The 18,331-nt window shown below is 35.8% G+C and overlaps 1 protein-coding gene across 3 annotated transcripts in view; it reads right to left on the bottom strand.

The window, feature by feature from the left end:
- Nucleotides 1–216: 216 nt before the first annotated feature.
- LOC136029011 (fasciclin-2-like) overlaps nt 217–18,331 on the bottom strand; it is a 57,848-nt gene continuing 39,733 nt past the window's right edge. For all 3 annotated transcript variants that reach the window (XM_065707032.1, XM_065707033.1, XM_065707031.1), the window contains 3 exons: nt 13,794–13,965; nt 2,786–3,075; nt 217–645 (listed from right to left, as the gene is read on the bottom strand). In XM_065707032.1, the coding sequence (XP_065563104.1) occupies nt 641–645; nt 2,786–3,075; nt 13,794–13,965 (467 nt within the window). In that variant the 3' untranslated portion in view covers nt 217–640. The remainder of the gene's footprint in view (nt 646–2,785; nt 3,076–13,793; nt 13,966–18,331) is intronic.

Below are 18,331 nucleotides of genomic sequence, written 5' to 3' on the forward strand. Positions count from 1 at the left end.
TTCTATTAATTTAGCAGTATAGATTAACGAGCACAAAGACACGTCACTTCTTTTTCTAAGATAAAAAACAATGACGAATTCATTAGGTTCTCTAATGAATTAGAGTCTCTCCATAAATCTATTAGGGTCTGTTCCATAAAACCTAACTCTAGGGATATGAAGCAGTAAGTATATGAGAAGCTATAAGAAAACAAAATAATAAAGTTTTAGTTAAAAAAGTTTTTCAATTTTTATTAAAATAAAGAGAAAATAAAATGCCCTGGATTCTATACTTTTCTTGTTTGTTGAATCTGAAAGCGGTTTCCTCGATGAGGAGCAGAGGCCATACAAGGAGCAGAAGAGCTTGGATGAGCAGTAAATTCGTTTAGTGAGGGGAGAGCAAAAAATATAATTTATTAAAAATGTTTAGGGTTCTGTTTCTTTCGAAATGTGAGAAGGGGAGAGAAAGGAGCAAAAACAAGAACTTTACGGAGAATTTAATGTTAAGAACCCTTGATTTTTATTTGAACTTTACAATTACTAGAAGTCTGTTATGTTGCAACGCCTTTTTCTGTGAAAATGAATGCCATCACACAAAAAGACGGCAACAGAAAACAGTCTTCCACAGAGTTCGTTACGAATTACTGCTCAACTCTAAAATTTAACCTAGAAAAGAAAAAAGATGTCAATCGATTGGAGATAAAAGACAAATAAAAAGTGATAAAAAAGAAAGAAGAACAGCTCTAAAACTTAAAACTGACCCTATATATAGAGGATAAAATTAAAATCTGCGTTCGTTTTAGCCATCCTTCGTTTTTAGTGCTACTAAGATGTCCTCACTAGAGGATTATTGGTGAATGCTGAACAAGAATGGAGGACAAAAAAATGGTCAAAATGATATTATCGTCTTTTGCTAAGCAAGAACAAATAATTGGGCAGCAAGCAGAACTCCACTGAGTTAAGCAACTCGTGTGTGAAACCGAGAAGCCCTAGAAAAGTACAGTATAATCTGTATTTAAGACAGGAAAAGGCTAAGGAATTCCGGTCAGGGTAAAAAGCTTAGAAAAGATACAAAATGTCAAAAGGGAGCTAGAGAACAAGGTAATAGCTAGAACAACTCATCATATAGGGAACGGAAATCCCATAGTTAAAAAGAGGGTAAGAACTTGGCTACGTCCAGACAAACTGCCAGAAACAAAACTTTAAATATGAGACCATAAATATTAATTAGCACACTTTCAAAATAAAGCAAAAAAGCATCATTAAGTAAAAAAAAAGATTTATATGCATATTTTGTTTGAATAATATAGTCTATCTACAAAAAAACCCTCTTTTAATGGTCTATTTTTGGCAGCATTTAAGAGTACGTTACACGACACTCCTAGTTTTCCGTCAAGATTCTGTGGATTTTTTATAGCATGAATTCAGTTGATCTGAAAAAAAAAAAAAAAAAAAAAAAAAAAAAAAAAAAGTTGTTAGTCATTCGCTTGGACGGTGAAAGACTACAACTGGCTTAGAAATGCTTCTGTAAAAGAGAATAATTAAATAAATCTATATCGATCGAACAGGTATCTAGCTAAAGAGGTTAACTCAATGATAATTTTTTTCCCTGAAAAAAAAAACATCTTTGATATATTTTTTTTAAATAAATAAATAAATAAATAAAATATATATATATATATATATATATATATATATATATATATATATATATATATATATATATATATATATATATATATATATATATATATATATATATATATATATATATATATATATATATATATATATATATATATATATTACACACAAAAGGAAGTAGATGAGACGAATGGAGTCTCACGCCAAATATCGGCCTGAAAGAAAACCTCTTTAAGGAATAATTTTTTAAACTGTGGTCTAAAAATTTTGGTCTCAATATCTTTTAATCCTGTCCCCCAAAAATCGGCACTATTAGAAAAGATGAACTCCTAAGAACTGTATATGTTTTGACAGAACACATGGGCAGTAACGATGCAAAGTGAGGAGTCCCACATGTCAACATTATGAAAGCAGTGCAGCCATCACAAAGCAGAGCACGCTAGATTTAACTCAGCCTTATTTTCAGGCCACCCACCACCTAACGCGGAGTTCGACAAGAGTTCAGAACCCGTGTTCAACCATGCTATTCTAACGAATTACGATTTTGAAGAACCTGTTCTCAACACGCTTGGAACCCGTAAGATGAAAATACTTCAGCGTTTTGCGGGGTTGCACATGGAGAACCTGAAAACGATTTCTGTTTAGCTCGCTCAAAACACGCTTCAAACCCACAACCTGAAAACACCACTCTAATTAGTTTATTACGATTTTTTTGTATGCATTAACTTATCCTGTGCGGAGGACAGTAGGCGCATATCCTTTCCTTAGTTTACTTTTGTTGAGAGGTAAATGAAATTTAGATAAAAGATTCAATTCCATGAATGGAAAATGGAGACTACTAAACATTCCACAATCATCAGCAATCAATACGGCAAGGTCAATAGCCATACGTGTACCAAATAATAGCCGAAAAAACACATACTCTGTTTTGGAATATTGAGCGCCTTATACTTTTTCTTTGTAGAAAGACAATTTCGCTAGAAAAAATTAGCAAAAACACGTTAAAAACCATTGTAAAAGACAAATATTGGGTATTTCTGCGTCCTACCAGATGAATTATGTCTCATTAGGTTAATAAGGCTAATCTACACACTAAATATAAAAATTAAATCAAATAGCGCTTAATTTAAACGTAAAGAGGTAGATATGATAATGAACTTACTTTTACTGATGGCAACGCCATCCTTTAGCCAACGAACTCTTGGTGCAGGATTGGCAGTCGCGTTGCACCTTACATTGTATTCCTTGCCAAGAATGGCGCGCTGTTCTGTAGGAACGTCAATCCAATTGATTGACGCCTGGTTGGAAAGTTTGACAGATGCGCTTAGCGTTTGGGAGCTGGTATAAGTTGCACGGCAGGTATAATTACCCGAGTCGGATTCATGGAAGGAACTAAACTCTAGACTTATTGTTGGCGTATCGCCATTTTGATAATAGACTTCGGTAGATATCCTGTAAAAAAAAAAATTGTAGTTCAGCTTTACTTTCAAAAACACATATATAGTACTAAAAGTGAGAGAAAATTGTGGGTCCAGTCAAGACTGACAACGGATACTTTACGAGCTTAAGTACGGTGGCATATAAATCATCATTTATACTAAAAATAATACAGACAAAAACAGAAACGAGCGGAAAAGAAAAAACAGGTCCCCAGAGGCAAACTTGAGGAGAGATCAAAGAGAAAGACCTGGAATTTAGTTTCTTTTTTCTAATAGCAGGATTAAAAGGATATTTAGATCTTGTCAATTTCAGTCATCTTCCATCTAAACAATCATAAAAAAATCTCTTTCTTGAATAAGCCTTTGAAATGCATAATAATAAATTACTGCACTTGCTGTTGACTTTCGACATTTAAAAGCAATATTCTCATAATTCAGCTTTCTTGTATATCAATCAAGAAATCTACAAGAATGGAATCTACTCTCCTCGTACAGAATTTGTATTGTTTAAAAAAGTCGAGTTAAGAGAAACAGTCAAACTTTAGGGTAAAGAGCGGGGCGTTGAGGAGGAAAAGCCCCTTTCATACACGGAGTAATTTCTGTTCGTTCTAAGTTTTAATGTTGCTCCTTACTTTCATTTAAAACAACTTATTTTTTTTAAAATTTAATTTCTGGACGTTTTAAATTAATGCATGTTTTGATCTTGGCTTTCCTCACATAAATAATTAAAACGAAATTTGCATATTAATTTGTTTTGGCTAAATGACTTTTTCATAGTTTTAATCGGAAGATTTTGAGAAAAAAGAAGCGAGGGAGGAGGCCTAGTTACCCTCCAGTTTTTTGATTACTTAAAAAGGCAACTATAACTTTTAATTTTTTACGAAACTTACGAATTAACTTACGTAGCGAACTTCTGTATTCGTATGTTTTTATTGCGTAAGTGAGGGGGCTCAACCCTCGTCGATACCTTGCTCTTTACACTAAAGCTTAAATTTTGTCCCAATTCCTTAAGAATGAGACCTGAATCACAAAGGCCGTACAATAAGTAGTTGTAATTATTACAAAATACTCTAGCGTAAAGAACGAGGTATTACGAGGAGGTAAACCCCTCATATGCGTTATAATGTCTGTTCGTTTTCAGTTTTAATGCTGCTCCCCACTTTCAGTAGAAAAAAAAAATCATATTTATTTGTTCATTGTTTTTTTAAATAATGCAAGGAAATACTGTGACCCCTCCATTGAAATTCTCTTCCCCCATGATAAGTTCCTCGATGGAAAGATCCTCCCACGTAACCCCTCCCCTCAACTCTCCCCCCCCCCCAAACCAAAAAAATCCCCCTGAAAACGTCTGTACACTTCCCAGTCATTCCCCCAAACCATTGCTATATGTAAACACAGGTCAAAGTTTGTAACTTGCAGCCCCTCCCACGGGGATTGCGGGGGAGTGAGTCGTCCCCAAACACATAGTTATAATATAATATAATATAATATAATATATAACAGTTAGTGAAAATATGAAAATTACTTCTTTAGCCCTACCATTTTCCTTTTTAAGGCAGAGGGGGCTATTCTATCTTGGAATTACGTCAGGAGTTTTAAATTCAAATTGGAGGTCAATTTCAATTCTGCTTAAAAATTCTATCATCGTTTTCCAATGCTATATGTTACTAAAGCTTATCTTATCTGTATTTTTACCGAAAGTTTTCAGTTTTACAGGAAATTCTGCCAAGAGACCATCCCTGAAGAGACTATTGTGTTGTTATGTTCTGAGTTGATTATGTACTGTATTAACAATTCATGTGAAGCTATGAATTTCACGTGATGGCTCTCGGAACTTCATGTCAAAACTATGCATGAAAAGATGTCACCATAAAATTTCTAGCCGTCTAGAATTATTTTTTTTTTTCAGAAACAACAATGTTTACCTGGATTATATCGAGAGTCCTTTTCTTTTCTGTTTTTTTTTTTCAGAATTGCATTTTACAATATATCTTAAATACAGAAGATCTTTCGCCGACTCTCGATTGCTTTAGTTTAGGCGGTTACTTGAACAGGAATGCGAAGTTCAATCTGGAAACACAGGGCAGCATATAGGCAGCAATATTCCAACAAGGATAACACCCAAAGTTAATTTTTAGAAGACTAGTTGATGATGAGCAAATTCATGCCTATGCGACCATGCTTAACAGGGTACATACAGTATATGACCATGTATACAGGGTGGTATACACCATGCATAGAGATGACATGCATGGCGGAGCCAGTTATGCTTTGAGATGTACACCAGGTGGCAAAGAAAAGGAAGACTTTCACTTATGCCAATAGATGACCAGTCAGTTGTTGACAAATTAAATTGGTTTATTTTTTTTGTATCTTCGGCCAACAATTTTGTTTTTACAGACAGGCGGACAGTCCTGTACATTAAATATCATAAATAATTAATTATTAAACCGGAAAGTTACATTTAAACATTTACAATTCCGTAAGATTTTGTAGTCCAAGCTAGGTGTTTGAATGTCAAAACTTCAAAAAGTCATTTAGCATACCATCATGGCTATTGGTTAAGACCAAGGTCGTATCCAAGGGGAGTGGGGTTCAAGATTTGAACCCCTCCTCTGAAAATTTTTGTCCGACTCATAAAAACGTAAAAAATGCATAAAAACAAATTATTATGTGTTTTCATATCCCCGCCCCTCCCAAAATAAATAGCCATCTCTCCTGCGAACACAAATCCTGGAAATGCTCTTGTTTATAATACACTGGTTTTGGGATGATGGTTTCATTGTAATAATATCCTAAGGACGATGGATTCAAATTAAATTTATATATGTGAAATTGGATTCAATTTCACTACTGATTCAACTTTAGTGTCGACTAAGAACTCCTTTTAATTATTTATTTGAAACAATACAAGATTCAAACTGTTGCTCCATGTTTTTGGTCCAATTATGGATAACATGAACCAGTTGGAGGTCAATTTCACCAACTCCTTTAAAACCAACAATAAAAAAAGGTAAGCACAACCATCTCCTAACCCATTAAAGGTAATTGGTTTCCATTAAGCACCAGCTACTTTCGATCCCTCTTTGACAACCTACTTTTGTAGTACCATTATCGGAGTGACGATATCAGTCCCACCTTGCGTGGAACTAATTTAAAAGAAAACAAGTCTGATGAAAGTAATTGAAGCATAAATGCCTTTGTATTTCTGAAATATCTAAAAGTGGCTTGAATAAACGTACTCGTGATATTTTCCCGTATGTGCAGAATTTTGTAAAACTAAACCTCTAATGAAAACAACTCCAAGAAAAATAGATTTGATCAGATTTGCTTCTGAAATAATCAAATATCTAAATACAAAGGGAAATAATGAGTAAAAATTGAAAAAAAAACATCAAAACAACAATGAGTAACAATCAAAGCATTTCGTGCTACATTTCAACGTGGATCATGCGACGTTGACAGTGCCTACCTTTCGTAGATCAAACCTCAGTCACTGTGGGAAAAAAAAACTATTTATAAATTAAAAAAAATCAATTCTATAGGTACAAAACTTGTCCAATAGATAAAAATCAAAAGTTCCACAAAATAAGTTAATGGATGAATCATTAGTATTTTCTATACAGCTATTTAGCAATAAGTTAATTGAGACTGAATGGATATTTTCAGAAAAGTTTCTAACAAAAACACGCGAGGATTTATTTCAATGAGTATTTACCCCCAGAAATCGACTGCCATAAATAGCTAAAATAATTGGCACTTGCGTATTATAGCGACCACATTCAAGTTCTTGATCTGATTAAAACTGGTTTTGCTATATGCATTCGGAGATAATTAGCTTAGTCTTAGTGAGATAAACTGATATGCAGGTAAAATTTGATTAAATATTTAATGCATAGAGCTTGTTAGGTTATGTATTATTTAATACATTGCGTTCTGGGAGGCCTGCTTTCCACAATTCTCTGTCTTAGCTTCCATAATTTTGTTACTAAAGTGTTACATTTTCATTTTCAGGTTATATTTGATGTGGTCGCTATAACCTAAAATCACTAAACTTACCATCTCTGTGGGGCTCCTTCGGAGCGCACAAATCTTTTGCTTTGGAGGAATAATCCCAAAAGACTATTTTCTTAACATCACTGTGGGCTCTTTAGTAAAATATGAAAAAGTCAACAACTTAAGAGACTGAGGAGATAAGTAACGAAATTGAATTTTGTTACCCTAGTAGTCTCGCTACAAGTCTCATAATCAAAGACACTTTAATAAAACCATTGACTTGTGATGACAAAGACATCGTAAAGATTATATGTTTGTATAGAAGATTATAAAACTCAGTCGTACAATAGACCAGATGTCTCCCTACTTTAATCCCTTCATGTTTGAAATCAAGTTGTAATTTGTTAAAATGAAATGCAATAAAATTGGTTTGGTAGAGAGCGACATGTCTTCTTTTCTCGGAATCATAATATAGAACAAGTGACTGTAAGAAGCTCAGTGGGAGGAGGTGTTATTCGATCGAAAATTCTAGAATCTACAGGTCTTTTTAGATAATCTAGAGGTTCTTTTAGTCGAAATTTACATAGAATGTGCTTTCAGGGACAACGTGATGCAAGCAGTTCCCGGGAACAGGCCTAAAATACCCCTTTTTAAAACAAAAGCTTCATAGATAAATTTTGAAGAAAGGTGGTATGTTAAGAAATCGTGCAGGGGTTTTGCTCTACAAGGATGGCAAGGCCCGAGTAGAGACCAAGTAAACAAGTAAAGTCCTTCGCACCCAACCCAACCTCAACTACATAATGTGTGCATTTTTCGTCCCTTTTGGCTCGTGAGTACACAAGGGTAAATTTAAGGGGAGGGGGGCACTTCAATAAAAAATGGAAAGTGTATGTTTTACAAATGATACTTAAGTTCCATCAGGCTTTTTTGTTTCATATAGGGCCGAAATCGCAATTTTTGAATCTCGTATCTAGAAGGGGTTAGGGGTATGACCCCTCCCCCCATCCATAAAAAACCAGTTCGACTCATAAAGCGGAACAAAAATGCATATTAGTAAATTTTTTATACGTTTTTAAAAAAAACTGCAAAACTCCCCTACCCCCCATCCCCGAGAGAAAAAAAGTCCTTTTCAGTTCTACTATAAGATTGGAGAGAAAGATAAGGTGTTACATGGGAGTGAAATAACGTGTACATAAGACAAGCTTCCCTTGTAATATTAGTATTGCTTCCATGTATTCGTATGCATTCCCATGGATCATTATTTGTATCACTGTATTATTCCTTACTTATTTGTATTATTGTATCAAATGGATTATTCCAGTTTCCTCTGTATATTATTGCCTGATACATAAATTTCAAGGCAACTACTTAGCACCTAGCGAACAAGACTGGTCATTAGAATTACCCAATTTGAATGAAAACTTTAAATTTTTAAATAGCTGCATTATACAGTTGGAAAAAAATTAGCCTAACACCTTGGGGCATCAAACAGTTCGTGGTAACGAACTGTAGTAAGGAGCGACCCGGCTCAATAGTAACCAGAACTCTAAAAAATTGAATTTTGATATCAATAGCTACATCAAAAGAATTGCATTTTAATGCTGATTTTAAATATATAAGTTTCATCAAGTCTTACCAGTCTTAAGTTTAGTCTTACCCATCAAAAGTTACGAGCCTGAGAAAATTTGCCTTGTTTAGGAAAATAGGAGGAAACACCCCCTAAGGTAGGATCTTAACGAAAATCACACCATCAGATTCAGCGTATCAGAGAACCCTGCTGTAGAAGTTTCAAGCTCCTATCTATAAAAATGTGGAATTTCGCATTTTTTGCCAGAAGACAAATCACGGGTGCGTGTTTTTTTGTTTGTTTTTTTTTGTTTTTTTTTTTTCCCAGGGGTCATCGTATCGACCAAGTGGTCCTAGAATTGCGCAAGAGGGCTCATTCAAACGGAAATGAAAAGTTCTAGTGCCCTTTTTAAGTGACCAAAAAATTGGAGGGCATCTAGGCCCCCTCCCACGCTCATTTTTTTCCCAAAGTCAACGGATCAAAATTTTGAGATAGCCATTTTGTTCAGCATAGTCGAAAACCATAATAACTATGTCTTTGGGGATGACTTACTCCCTCACAATCCCTGGGGGAGGGGCTGCAAGTTACAAACTTTGACGGAACGGGAAACAAACAAACGGGAAGTGTACAGACGTTTTCAGGGGGATTTTATTTTGTTTGGGGGTGGGGCTGAGGAGAGGGGGCTATGTTGGAGGATCTTTCCTTGGAGGAATCTGTCATGGGGGAAGAAAAATTCAATGACAAGGGCGCAGGATTCTCTAGCATTACTATAAGAAAACAATGAAAAATAAACATGAAAACGGTTCTTCAAATGAAAGGAAGAAGTAGCATTGAAACTTAAAACGAACAGAGATTATTACGCATATGAAGGGTTCTAAAAATACTTTAGCATAAAGAGCGAGGTATTTAGGAGGAGATAAATACCTTCTGATTCAGGGGTCATTCTTAAAGAATTGGGACAAAACTTACGATTTAGTGTAAAGAGCGAGGTATTAACGAGGGTATAAACCCCCCCCCCCGTATACATAATAAAAATATAAGGTTATGAAAGTTTGTTACGTAAGTTAATTCTTAAGTTACGTATATTTTTTACTAATTAAAACGTTCGTTAAAAATTAAAAGTTCTAGTTGCCTTTTAAGTAACCGAAAAATTGGAAGGCAACTAGGCCTCCTTCTGCACCCCTTATTTCTCAAAATCGTCTGATCAAAACTAAGAGAAAACCATTTAGCCAAAAAAAGAATTAATATACAAATTTCATTTTAATAATTTATGTGCGGAGAGCCAAAACCAAACATGCATTAATTCAAAAACGTTCAGAAATTAAATAAAAAAAAACTAATTTTTTTTAGCTGAAAGTAAGGAGCGACATTAAAACTTAAAACGAACAGAAATTACTCCGTATATGAAATGAGTTGTCCCCTCCGCAAACCCTCGCTCTTTACGCTAAAGTTTGACTCTTTGCCACAATTCTACTGTTTAAAACAATTAAAAGCTTTAGCGTAAAGAGCGAGGGTTAATTAGTTTTAAAGTTAATTAGCGTAAAGAGCGAGGAAATTAGTTTTTTTTATTTAATTACAAAAAAGGCACACATGGCTCTCTTTATAATGCGCCTAAAACTCAAGAACAGTCAAAGACAGTTTAGAAAAATATATCACAGCAATACACCAAGACGACGAACCATTCTTCAATAATATTCTAAAGTTGACAAGAACTATTCTTCAATACTACGCTGAATGACATAATATAAGATGTGTTCACAAGCAAAAAAAACAACAACAAGAGATAAGAGCTCACATGGCACTTGTGATGAGGTCGGAAGAGCCAAGAGCTCATACGGCATGAGCTCTAGAAAAATTCTATGAATCAATAGATTGATTTAAAAGAAAAATCACAGGCTTAATGCCGGTCGGGATTTAAAATAAGAGCTCTGAGTCACGAGGTCCTTCTAAATATCAAATTTTATTAAGATCCAGTCACCTGTTCTTAAGTTAAAAATACCTCAATTTTTCTAATTTTTCCAAATTAACACCCACCAGCTCCCCCAAAGAGAAAGGATCCGTTCCAATTGTGTCAATCACGTATCTATAACTTGTGCTTATTCTTCCCATCAAGTTTCATCCTGGTCTCTACACTATAAGTGTTTTCCAAGACTTCTGTTTCCCCCTCCAACCCCCATGTCCTCGGATCCGATTCGAAATTGAAATTGGAGCATCTGACACATAAGATCTTTCTATATATCAAGTTTCATTAAGATCCAATCACCCATTCATAAGATAAATATACCTCGCTTATAAATATACCTAGCTTATCTGGACGTGCCTATACTAGCGAAACCGGGACCGACAGACAGACCGACAAACGGACAGACCGACAGAATTTGCAATCGCTATATGTCCTCGGATCTGATTCGAAATTGAAATTGGAGCATCTGAGACATAAGATCTTTCTATATATCAAGTTTCATTAAGATCCGATCACTCATTCATAAGATAAATATACCTCAATTTTCACGTTTTCTAAGATTTCCGGTTTCCCCCTCCAACTCCACCCAATGTCACCGGATCTAACCGGGATTTAAAATAAGAGCTCTGAAGCACAAGATACTTCTAAATATGGAATTTCATTAAGATCTGATCACTCCTTCGTAACTTAAAAATACCTCATTTTTTCTCACTTTTCAAAATTACCCCCCCCCCCAATTCCCCCAAAGAGAGCAGATCCGTTCCGGTTATTTCAATCACGTATCCAGGACTTGTGCTTATTTTTCCCACCAAGTTTCATCTCGATCCCTCCACTCTGAGCGTTTTCCAAGATTTTAGTTTCCCCCCTCCCACTCCCCCAATGTCACCGGATCCGGTTATGATTCGAAATAAGAGATCTGAGACACAATATCCTTCGAAATATTTATTAAGGTCCGATCACCCGTTCGTAAGTTAAAAATACCTCATTTTATCTAATTTTTCCAAATTGACCGTCCCCCACCCCCACCCCCAGGTGGTCAAATTGTGGAAACGACCATTTCGAATTTTATATCGCCTGGTCTCTGATATGCCTGCCAAATTTCATCGTCCTAACTTATCTGGAGGTGCCTAAACTAGCGAAACCGGGACCGACAGACAGACCGACAAACGGACAGACAGACAGAATTTGCGATCGCTATATGTCACTTGGTAGATAACAAGTAACATGAAAACACAAAAACAAACAAATGCAAGGTACAAATTCCCAACGAGGCTCTTTAGCCGTATGGAAGGTCTGTATAGGGCAATCTACTTCAAAAGCACTTTTTATTGAAACGAAAGCTTGTCATTTCGGTCGACCCTAGTGAAAAATCTATTATAAATCGTATCTATTTAAACTTTATTGTGATTATTTTCCCGTAGAGCAATAAAACAACTATTCTGTGACAAAGATCCAAGTTAACGTATTTCAAACAGTTCGTTTTAACGAACTGTGAGTGAGGAGTGGCTCGGGCCAATAGAAACCGAAATTCTAAAGAAAAAGAATTGATAAAATTTAGTATATTAAAAGAATTGGCTTTTTATGCTGATTCCAAACTATATAATTCCTTAGGTTTAATGTTCCCCATCAAAAGCAACGAATCTGAGAAAATTTGCCTGATTTTCAAAAATGGAGGAATAACTCCCCAAAGGGAAGCGATCATAATAAAAACTACAATGTCATATTCAGAATATCAAAAAACACTACTTTCTACAAAATACCCTCTCAAAAAAAGCTTCTTTTTTTGCCAGAACAAAGACCACGGATACGTGTTTATTATTATTTTTTTCAGGGTTGATCATTACCGAATCAAGATCCTAGAAGATTGGGAGAGGGCTCCATTCGGACGGAAAATAGGATGTTCTAGTACCCTTTTTAACTTCCCTCAAAGATTGTGCCAAAGGAAAGAGACATTTTTCTGCACCAAACCACGATTTTGCAACGAAGAGGCCCAAGTTGCTAATTATTGAAAATTTTGGGATAGCTAATCAACTTAAAAGTATTAAAAAACTAGATATTGAGTTTCCCAATTGCAGAGGAAGTAATGCCTAACGGTGAAGGATTCATTCCTGAAATAACGTAGTGAATACGATATAAACTGTTAACATGTAATAAAATATATTGCTGTCACATGTCTACTGGCAAAGAGGTGCAAAAGGCGGGGAAGGGCAGCATGACCTCGCTAAGGAATTTCTTGGAGACAAGGGGCTAGCAAGTACTACCAGGATTTATGCTTTCAGCGATTTAAAGAGTAATTTTTCTCTTTTCTTATTCATATACAATGTTTCAATTTTTTTAAGCATATGTACACGCTGTATTTAGACATCAGATAACCCTATTCCAGAAGTCGCTATGGCTCCAGCCACATAGAATATCAAAAGTCACGCAGAATTTCCATTCATGTGAACAATAATACCTCTTTCTGTCCAACCAAAATTCAGTAGTCAGAATATTATTAAATACTTCTTAAACATACTTATCGAAAATTTTGACTAAAAATTCAAGTGTTGTCCAAAATTTTACTTACAATTCCATATTTTGATTCTTAAGCCCAAATAAAAAAAAAAGAAAAGGCGAGACGCTACCAATCAATTTACATTTGTTGATGTATACGATTTGACAGCAAGAAATTGAGATTTACGGGGTCGGTAGCCCACGCCATACCTTGGTTAGACCAGGGTATAATATGAAAAAAGGTCAGAAATCAAACAATAAAGAAAATGGTTCAACTGAAAGTAAGGAGCAGCATTAAAACCAACAAAAATCGTTTCATATGTGATGGGGGCTGCCCCCTTCTCTTTACGTTAATGTGACTTTATGTCCCGATTCTTGAAGAGCGACTGCTGAAACACAAGGCTCATAGGGTTGGGAACAAAAAGATTCCTTAAAGCACTAAAAATGTATAGCGTAACAATTGAGGAATTGAAGAGGTGGCGGCCCACCAAAAACACGGATTAATTTTGTGTTCGTTTTAATTTTTAGTGTTGCTCCTTAATTTCAATTAAAAAACCTTTATTTTTTATATAGCCATTAGTATGGTTGATTTCATTCTTTAAAAAGAAAGAAGAAATTGATACCTTACATTACGAGGAATCAATGAACTTTTTTTCAAAAGGTACGTATTGTATAGTTGTTGCAATAAGGCAATAATAATAATCTGAATTACCTGTCACCAACGCCGATTTCTAATCCTTCGGGGCTAATCCATTTAAGGTCGGTAATCAAAGTTGGGTAAGGTACTTCCGCTTTACAAGTAAAAGCTAGGGGATTGCCAACTGCTGCCGTGTATTCAGGTTGCGCCGGTGTAATCACAAGTCGCGGCTCTTCCGCCAAAGTGACTACAAGGAGAGAAAGTTGCTTTTTTACAATTGATTATGTATGGTCAGAATGTACTCGCCAGGGTTTTCATACCTAGCGATTTATCGATTTATCCCTATTTCTAGCGATTTTTTATATTTTCTAAGCAAAAAATTACTAAATCAGCACATAAATCCCCAGATTATTGAAGAAAATCACTAAATCATGCAAAAATCATTAAAATCTAGTGATTTTTGTTTTCACCGCGTGGCAACCCTGGTACTCACATACAAAGGCTTATTGAATATGGGTTCGCCTGTAAACTCGGTTGAATAGACCCCCTGAAAAAATTAAGGCACTCTAATCATTGGCTTTTCCAAAAAAAAAAAAAAAAAAAAAAAAAAAAAATTCTGATTTGTAGGAACGTGCATCGACATTTATATCACAATTCTGTAAATAGGTTTGGTTAAAATGAGCAAAAAATAGAGCATTATTTTAAATTCCGGGAGTGTCTCTTTTAACCATAAAATCCAATCTGACTATGTTTTCTTTATTTTTCAGCAGACGTACTGCGAGTCTTACCGGTACCTAATTCAGTTACACGAATGGCAAAACACACTTCAATTCCTTTAAAACTACGTCGACAAGTTTCAATCTAGATCTATGACATGGTGTGCGTGCAACTGAACCACCGTGCAATTGAATCCCAAGCAACTGAACCCCCTGTGACTGAACCACGGTGTAACTGAGGCCCTGTATAACCGAACCCCCATGTAACTGAAACCTCGTGTAACCAAACCACCGGGTAACTGAACTACATTTAACTAAACCCTTGTGCAAATAAACCACCGTGCAACCACCTTACAACTGAACCCTCGTGCAACTATGCCACTGAACTCACTTTTTCAGTATTATAAGAATATGAGGCAATATTATTGGGTAAAGCACAAGTTAGAATCTTTACATGTTCAAGCTTGTTGGAGTTGTTTATTTCTTAGTCATGATATGAACGCCTGTCAAGATCATTCATAAAAAAGCTTCGTTTTATTTTTGCAAGAAAAAAAGGATGATCCGACCTCACAAACCATTATATCAGATTTATTTCTCTTTTTTTTCAAAAGAATCAGATCTGTCTGGACATACGTGTTGAAAATATTTAATCTTTCCGAATATAGTATATAGCAAATTTTGATCAGATGTCTTTGAGGTAATTGTAGCTAAAAAGGGCTAGAGAGGGGAACTGGTTGCACTCCAGCTTTTCTCAACATTCCTTCAACATGCCCTGAAAGTTTAAACTTCCTACCCTCAGGTTTATACCCTCAGCTGCTTTCGGCACATTGCAGATACGTCTTCCTGTAAAACTGGATTTAAATAATACCTCTTGATTTAGTTGAACAAGCCCCTAAATATTTTCCGAACGATGTGACCGCTGATACTATCAGCTATTCTAGATATTGCTGGTATTTCCTTTTCACTACCAATAAAGGAAAAAAGTTCTTTGATTCTGTTTGGTATTCTTCTTTGACACTTCCCTAAGGTTTGCCTCAATACTCCATTTTTTTATAAAGGATCAAACATGCCCTGGGGTTCTGAACCCTGGAGGCACAGTTATTTAACCTTTTAAATAAACTGGCCATATCAACATTAGAAATCGGATGTATTTTGGGAAAAAGAGGGTAGGGTAGAAACCCTCCAATCACTTTTAGTCCTTTAAAAAGTTTACTGGAGCTTTTGATTTCAAGTCCGATGAGCACCCCGCCTCCCAAGTTCATACAAAATCTTTTCCATAAGAACCTTATGTGTTAACAATGACCAACTAGCTTAACTCATAGCCCTTGCCCCAAGAGCTGCTGGCGGGATTGTTTACCCCAGAGGCATGGTTATTTGACCTTCAGACTATTTTGAACAAACAATTTTTTTCTTAATTTTGATCGGATGCATTAGGGAGGAGGGGGGGTGGCGGTTAAGAAGGAGAGGCTGATTTCCTTCTAATTACCTTTGGTTCTTCAAAATTAAACTTGAAATTTCAATTTCCAATCAGATGAGCCTTCTCCAAAGTTTGTACGATCATCCCTTCTACAAAAACCTTAAATTTTAACAATGGGTAACTTGCAATAGCCTACAACCCTTGCCCCAAGGACTGTGGTTTTTTTTTATTGTGTTTTATTATTCGAATGGAAATTGAAAGTTTTAATGCCTTTTTTTCAAAGTCAAAAGTGATTAAAGGGCAGCCAATCCCCTCCCCTCCCTCGGGAAAACGCCCTCTGTGGAAGACACTCGTCCAGAGAAATACCACCTGTCAGAAAATACCTCCCAGTGAAAAAATCTCCCCCGTAAAATACCCCTCGCGGTTGGTTGGTCCTCAATCACTTCCGACTTATAAAAAAAAGACTAGCGGTGGATTATAAAACAACTTCTGCCTCTTTCTTCCTCTTGTCTCTCCCTTAGAGCTAATTCTGTGTTTATCAGAAGCCTCAATGAGAGCTGAGATGTTTTTGGCATTAAAATGCACCCTTTGAGGTATCTCCCTTTCTCTCTAGCTACCATCAGTTCAGCCAATCAGAAAACCCATTGCAGAAGTTTAAGTACCTTTTTAAAGTTTTGCAATTTGTTTATTGCTCACAGATAACATTTGTAATTGGGAAACAAACGAACATTTTTTGCGTGGGAGTTTTCTGAAGGGGGAGGGCCCTGAAGGATCTTCCATAAGATAAGCATTTTTTCACGGAGGGGGGTGGGCAAGGCTTACACAAAAATTCCTCTTTTCAACTTTCGTTAGCACTTCTCAAGTAAAATAAAAATAACATAACTCCAAGAAAATACTAAAATTTGGAAAACCATATTTTCTGCGAGGGTTTTTTTTCCAGGGGAGGGAGAGAGGGGTAAACACCTAGACTCGTGGATAGTGACAGGGCGAAGGGAATCCCCATTAACAAACATAAAAAAGGAGAAATAAATATGGCTTTAAGAATTTGTGATGTCCGATTTTTGTGGTTTATGTGACAACAAAACAGAGCTTATTTATTAATCATCTTGACAGTCAAATATATAATGACTTTAAAAGGCAAACAATTCCAACAAGGTTGAGGATATAAAATTTCAAAATTGGGTTTTACCAAATGTAAGTAGGGTGGTTGAGTTATAAGACAGTTCAGTAAAACGATGGTCCAATTACACGGGGGGTCAGTTGCATGGGGGCTCAGTTACAGGGGGGTTTGGTTAAGTGGGGTTGAGCTGCACGAGGGCTCAATTAAATGGGGATCAGTAGCACAAGGCTTCAGTTAAACGAGGGCTCAGTTGCGAGGTGGTTCAGTTGCACCGTGGTTCAGTTACGGTAGTTCAGTTAGTTGGGGTTCAGTTGCAATGGAACCCTATGACACATTATAGGACTTATTTCTGGATTGTGCCACACACAATGTACCTCATTACCTCATTAAACGCTTTGGTAGGATTACTCCAGTATAGAAAAAATCTACTAACAATAATATTGCGTGAATCAGGACCACTGAAAGAAAGGAAGAATAAGAAGATATAGACAAGATGCCACAGGACAATAAAACAAAGTCAAAGATTAAAGACAAAAACTAAAAAAAGTAGTGGCTATTTCTGAAGCAGCGATGAAAAGGCAACGTTTTGAAGATTACGAAGATAATTGAGAAAATCTACGCGTCATAGAAACAATCCACCATAAAGCAACAAAATCATTGTATTCAAAATATTCTGAATTTACAAGTCATTCCAGCTTTCACTAATACATACACTATAACAACATAGCGATACCCTACCTATCCAACAACTGAATGAGGAAAATAGAAAATACTCCAGGAAAAGAGTCAAGTCAAAAATTTTCCAAAAGACTTGTACGTTTCTAGAGTCTACTCCCTTAGTCTACGACAATTAAACCTTTAACTAAGACATAATTAATATTTTTTTTTTTTTTTGAGAGCCATACTAGCCATCTATCTTTCCTAATAATAAATATTGTCTGAAAAATCTTTCAAGTTGGATATATGCTCATCATGAGGGGATATCTTGAAATATTAGAGGCAGTGATGATTTTTTTTATAATATTTGTGAAGGCATGTAATATTCTTTTTTTTTCATAATGTTTGTGCAAATTTAGTTTTGAGAAAGATGCACAGGGGAGGATCTAGAGCGAAATCTTGGGGGATGCCCAGTGGGAAAAGGGCGCCAATGAGCAAAATCTTCGTGGGATGGCCTAATGTGACAAAAGTTTTAAATCTAGTGGGACAAGTTTTCGCCCCCCTCCTATGACGGTACTCCACCCATTACCTCTTTATTTTCCAAATTCAATTGGCCATCCTCTAAGGTATGTAAAATGTCTGACAATTTAACTTTCATAGATTACTCATAGACAGAACAAAAATTGAAAATTAGTGCTAAAGA

The sequence above is a fragment of the Artemia franciscana genome, chromosome 7, assembly GCF_032884065.1.
Source record: "Artemia franciscana chromosome 7, ASM3288406v1, whole genome shotgun sequence".
NCBI classification, from domain to species: domain Eukaryota; kingdom Metazoa; phylum Arthropoda; class Branchiopoda; order Anostraca; family Artemiidae; genus Artemia; species Artemia franciscana.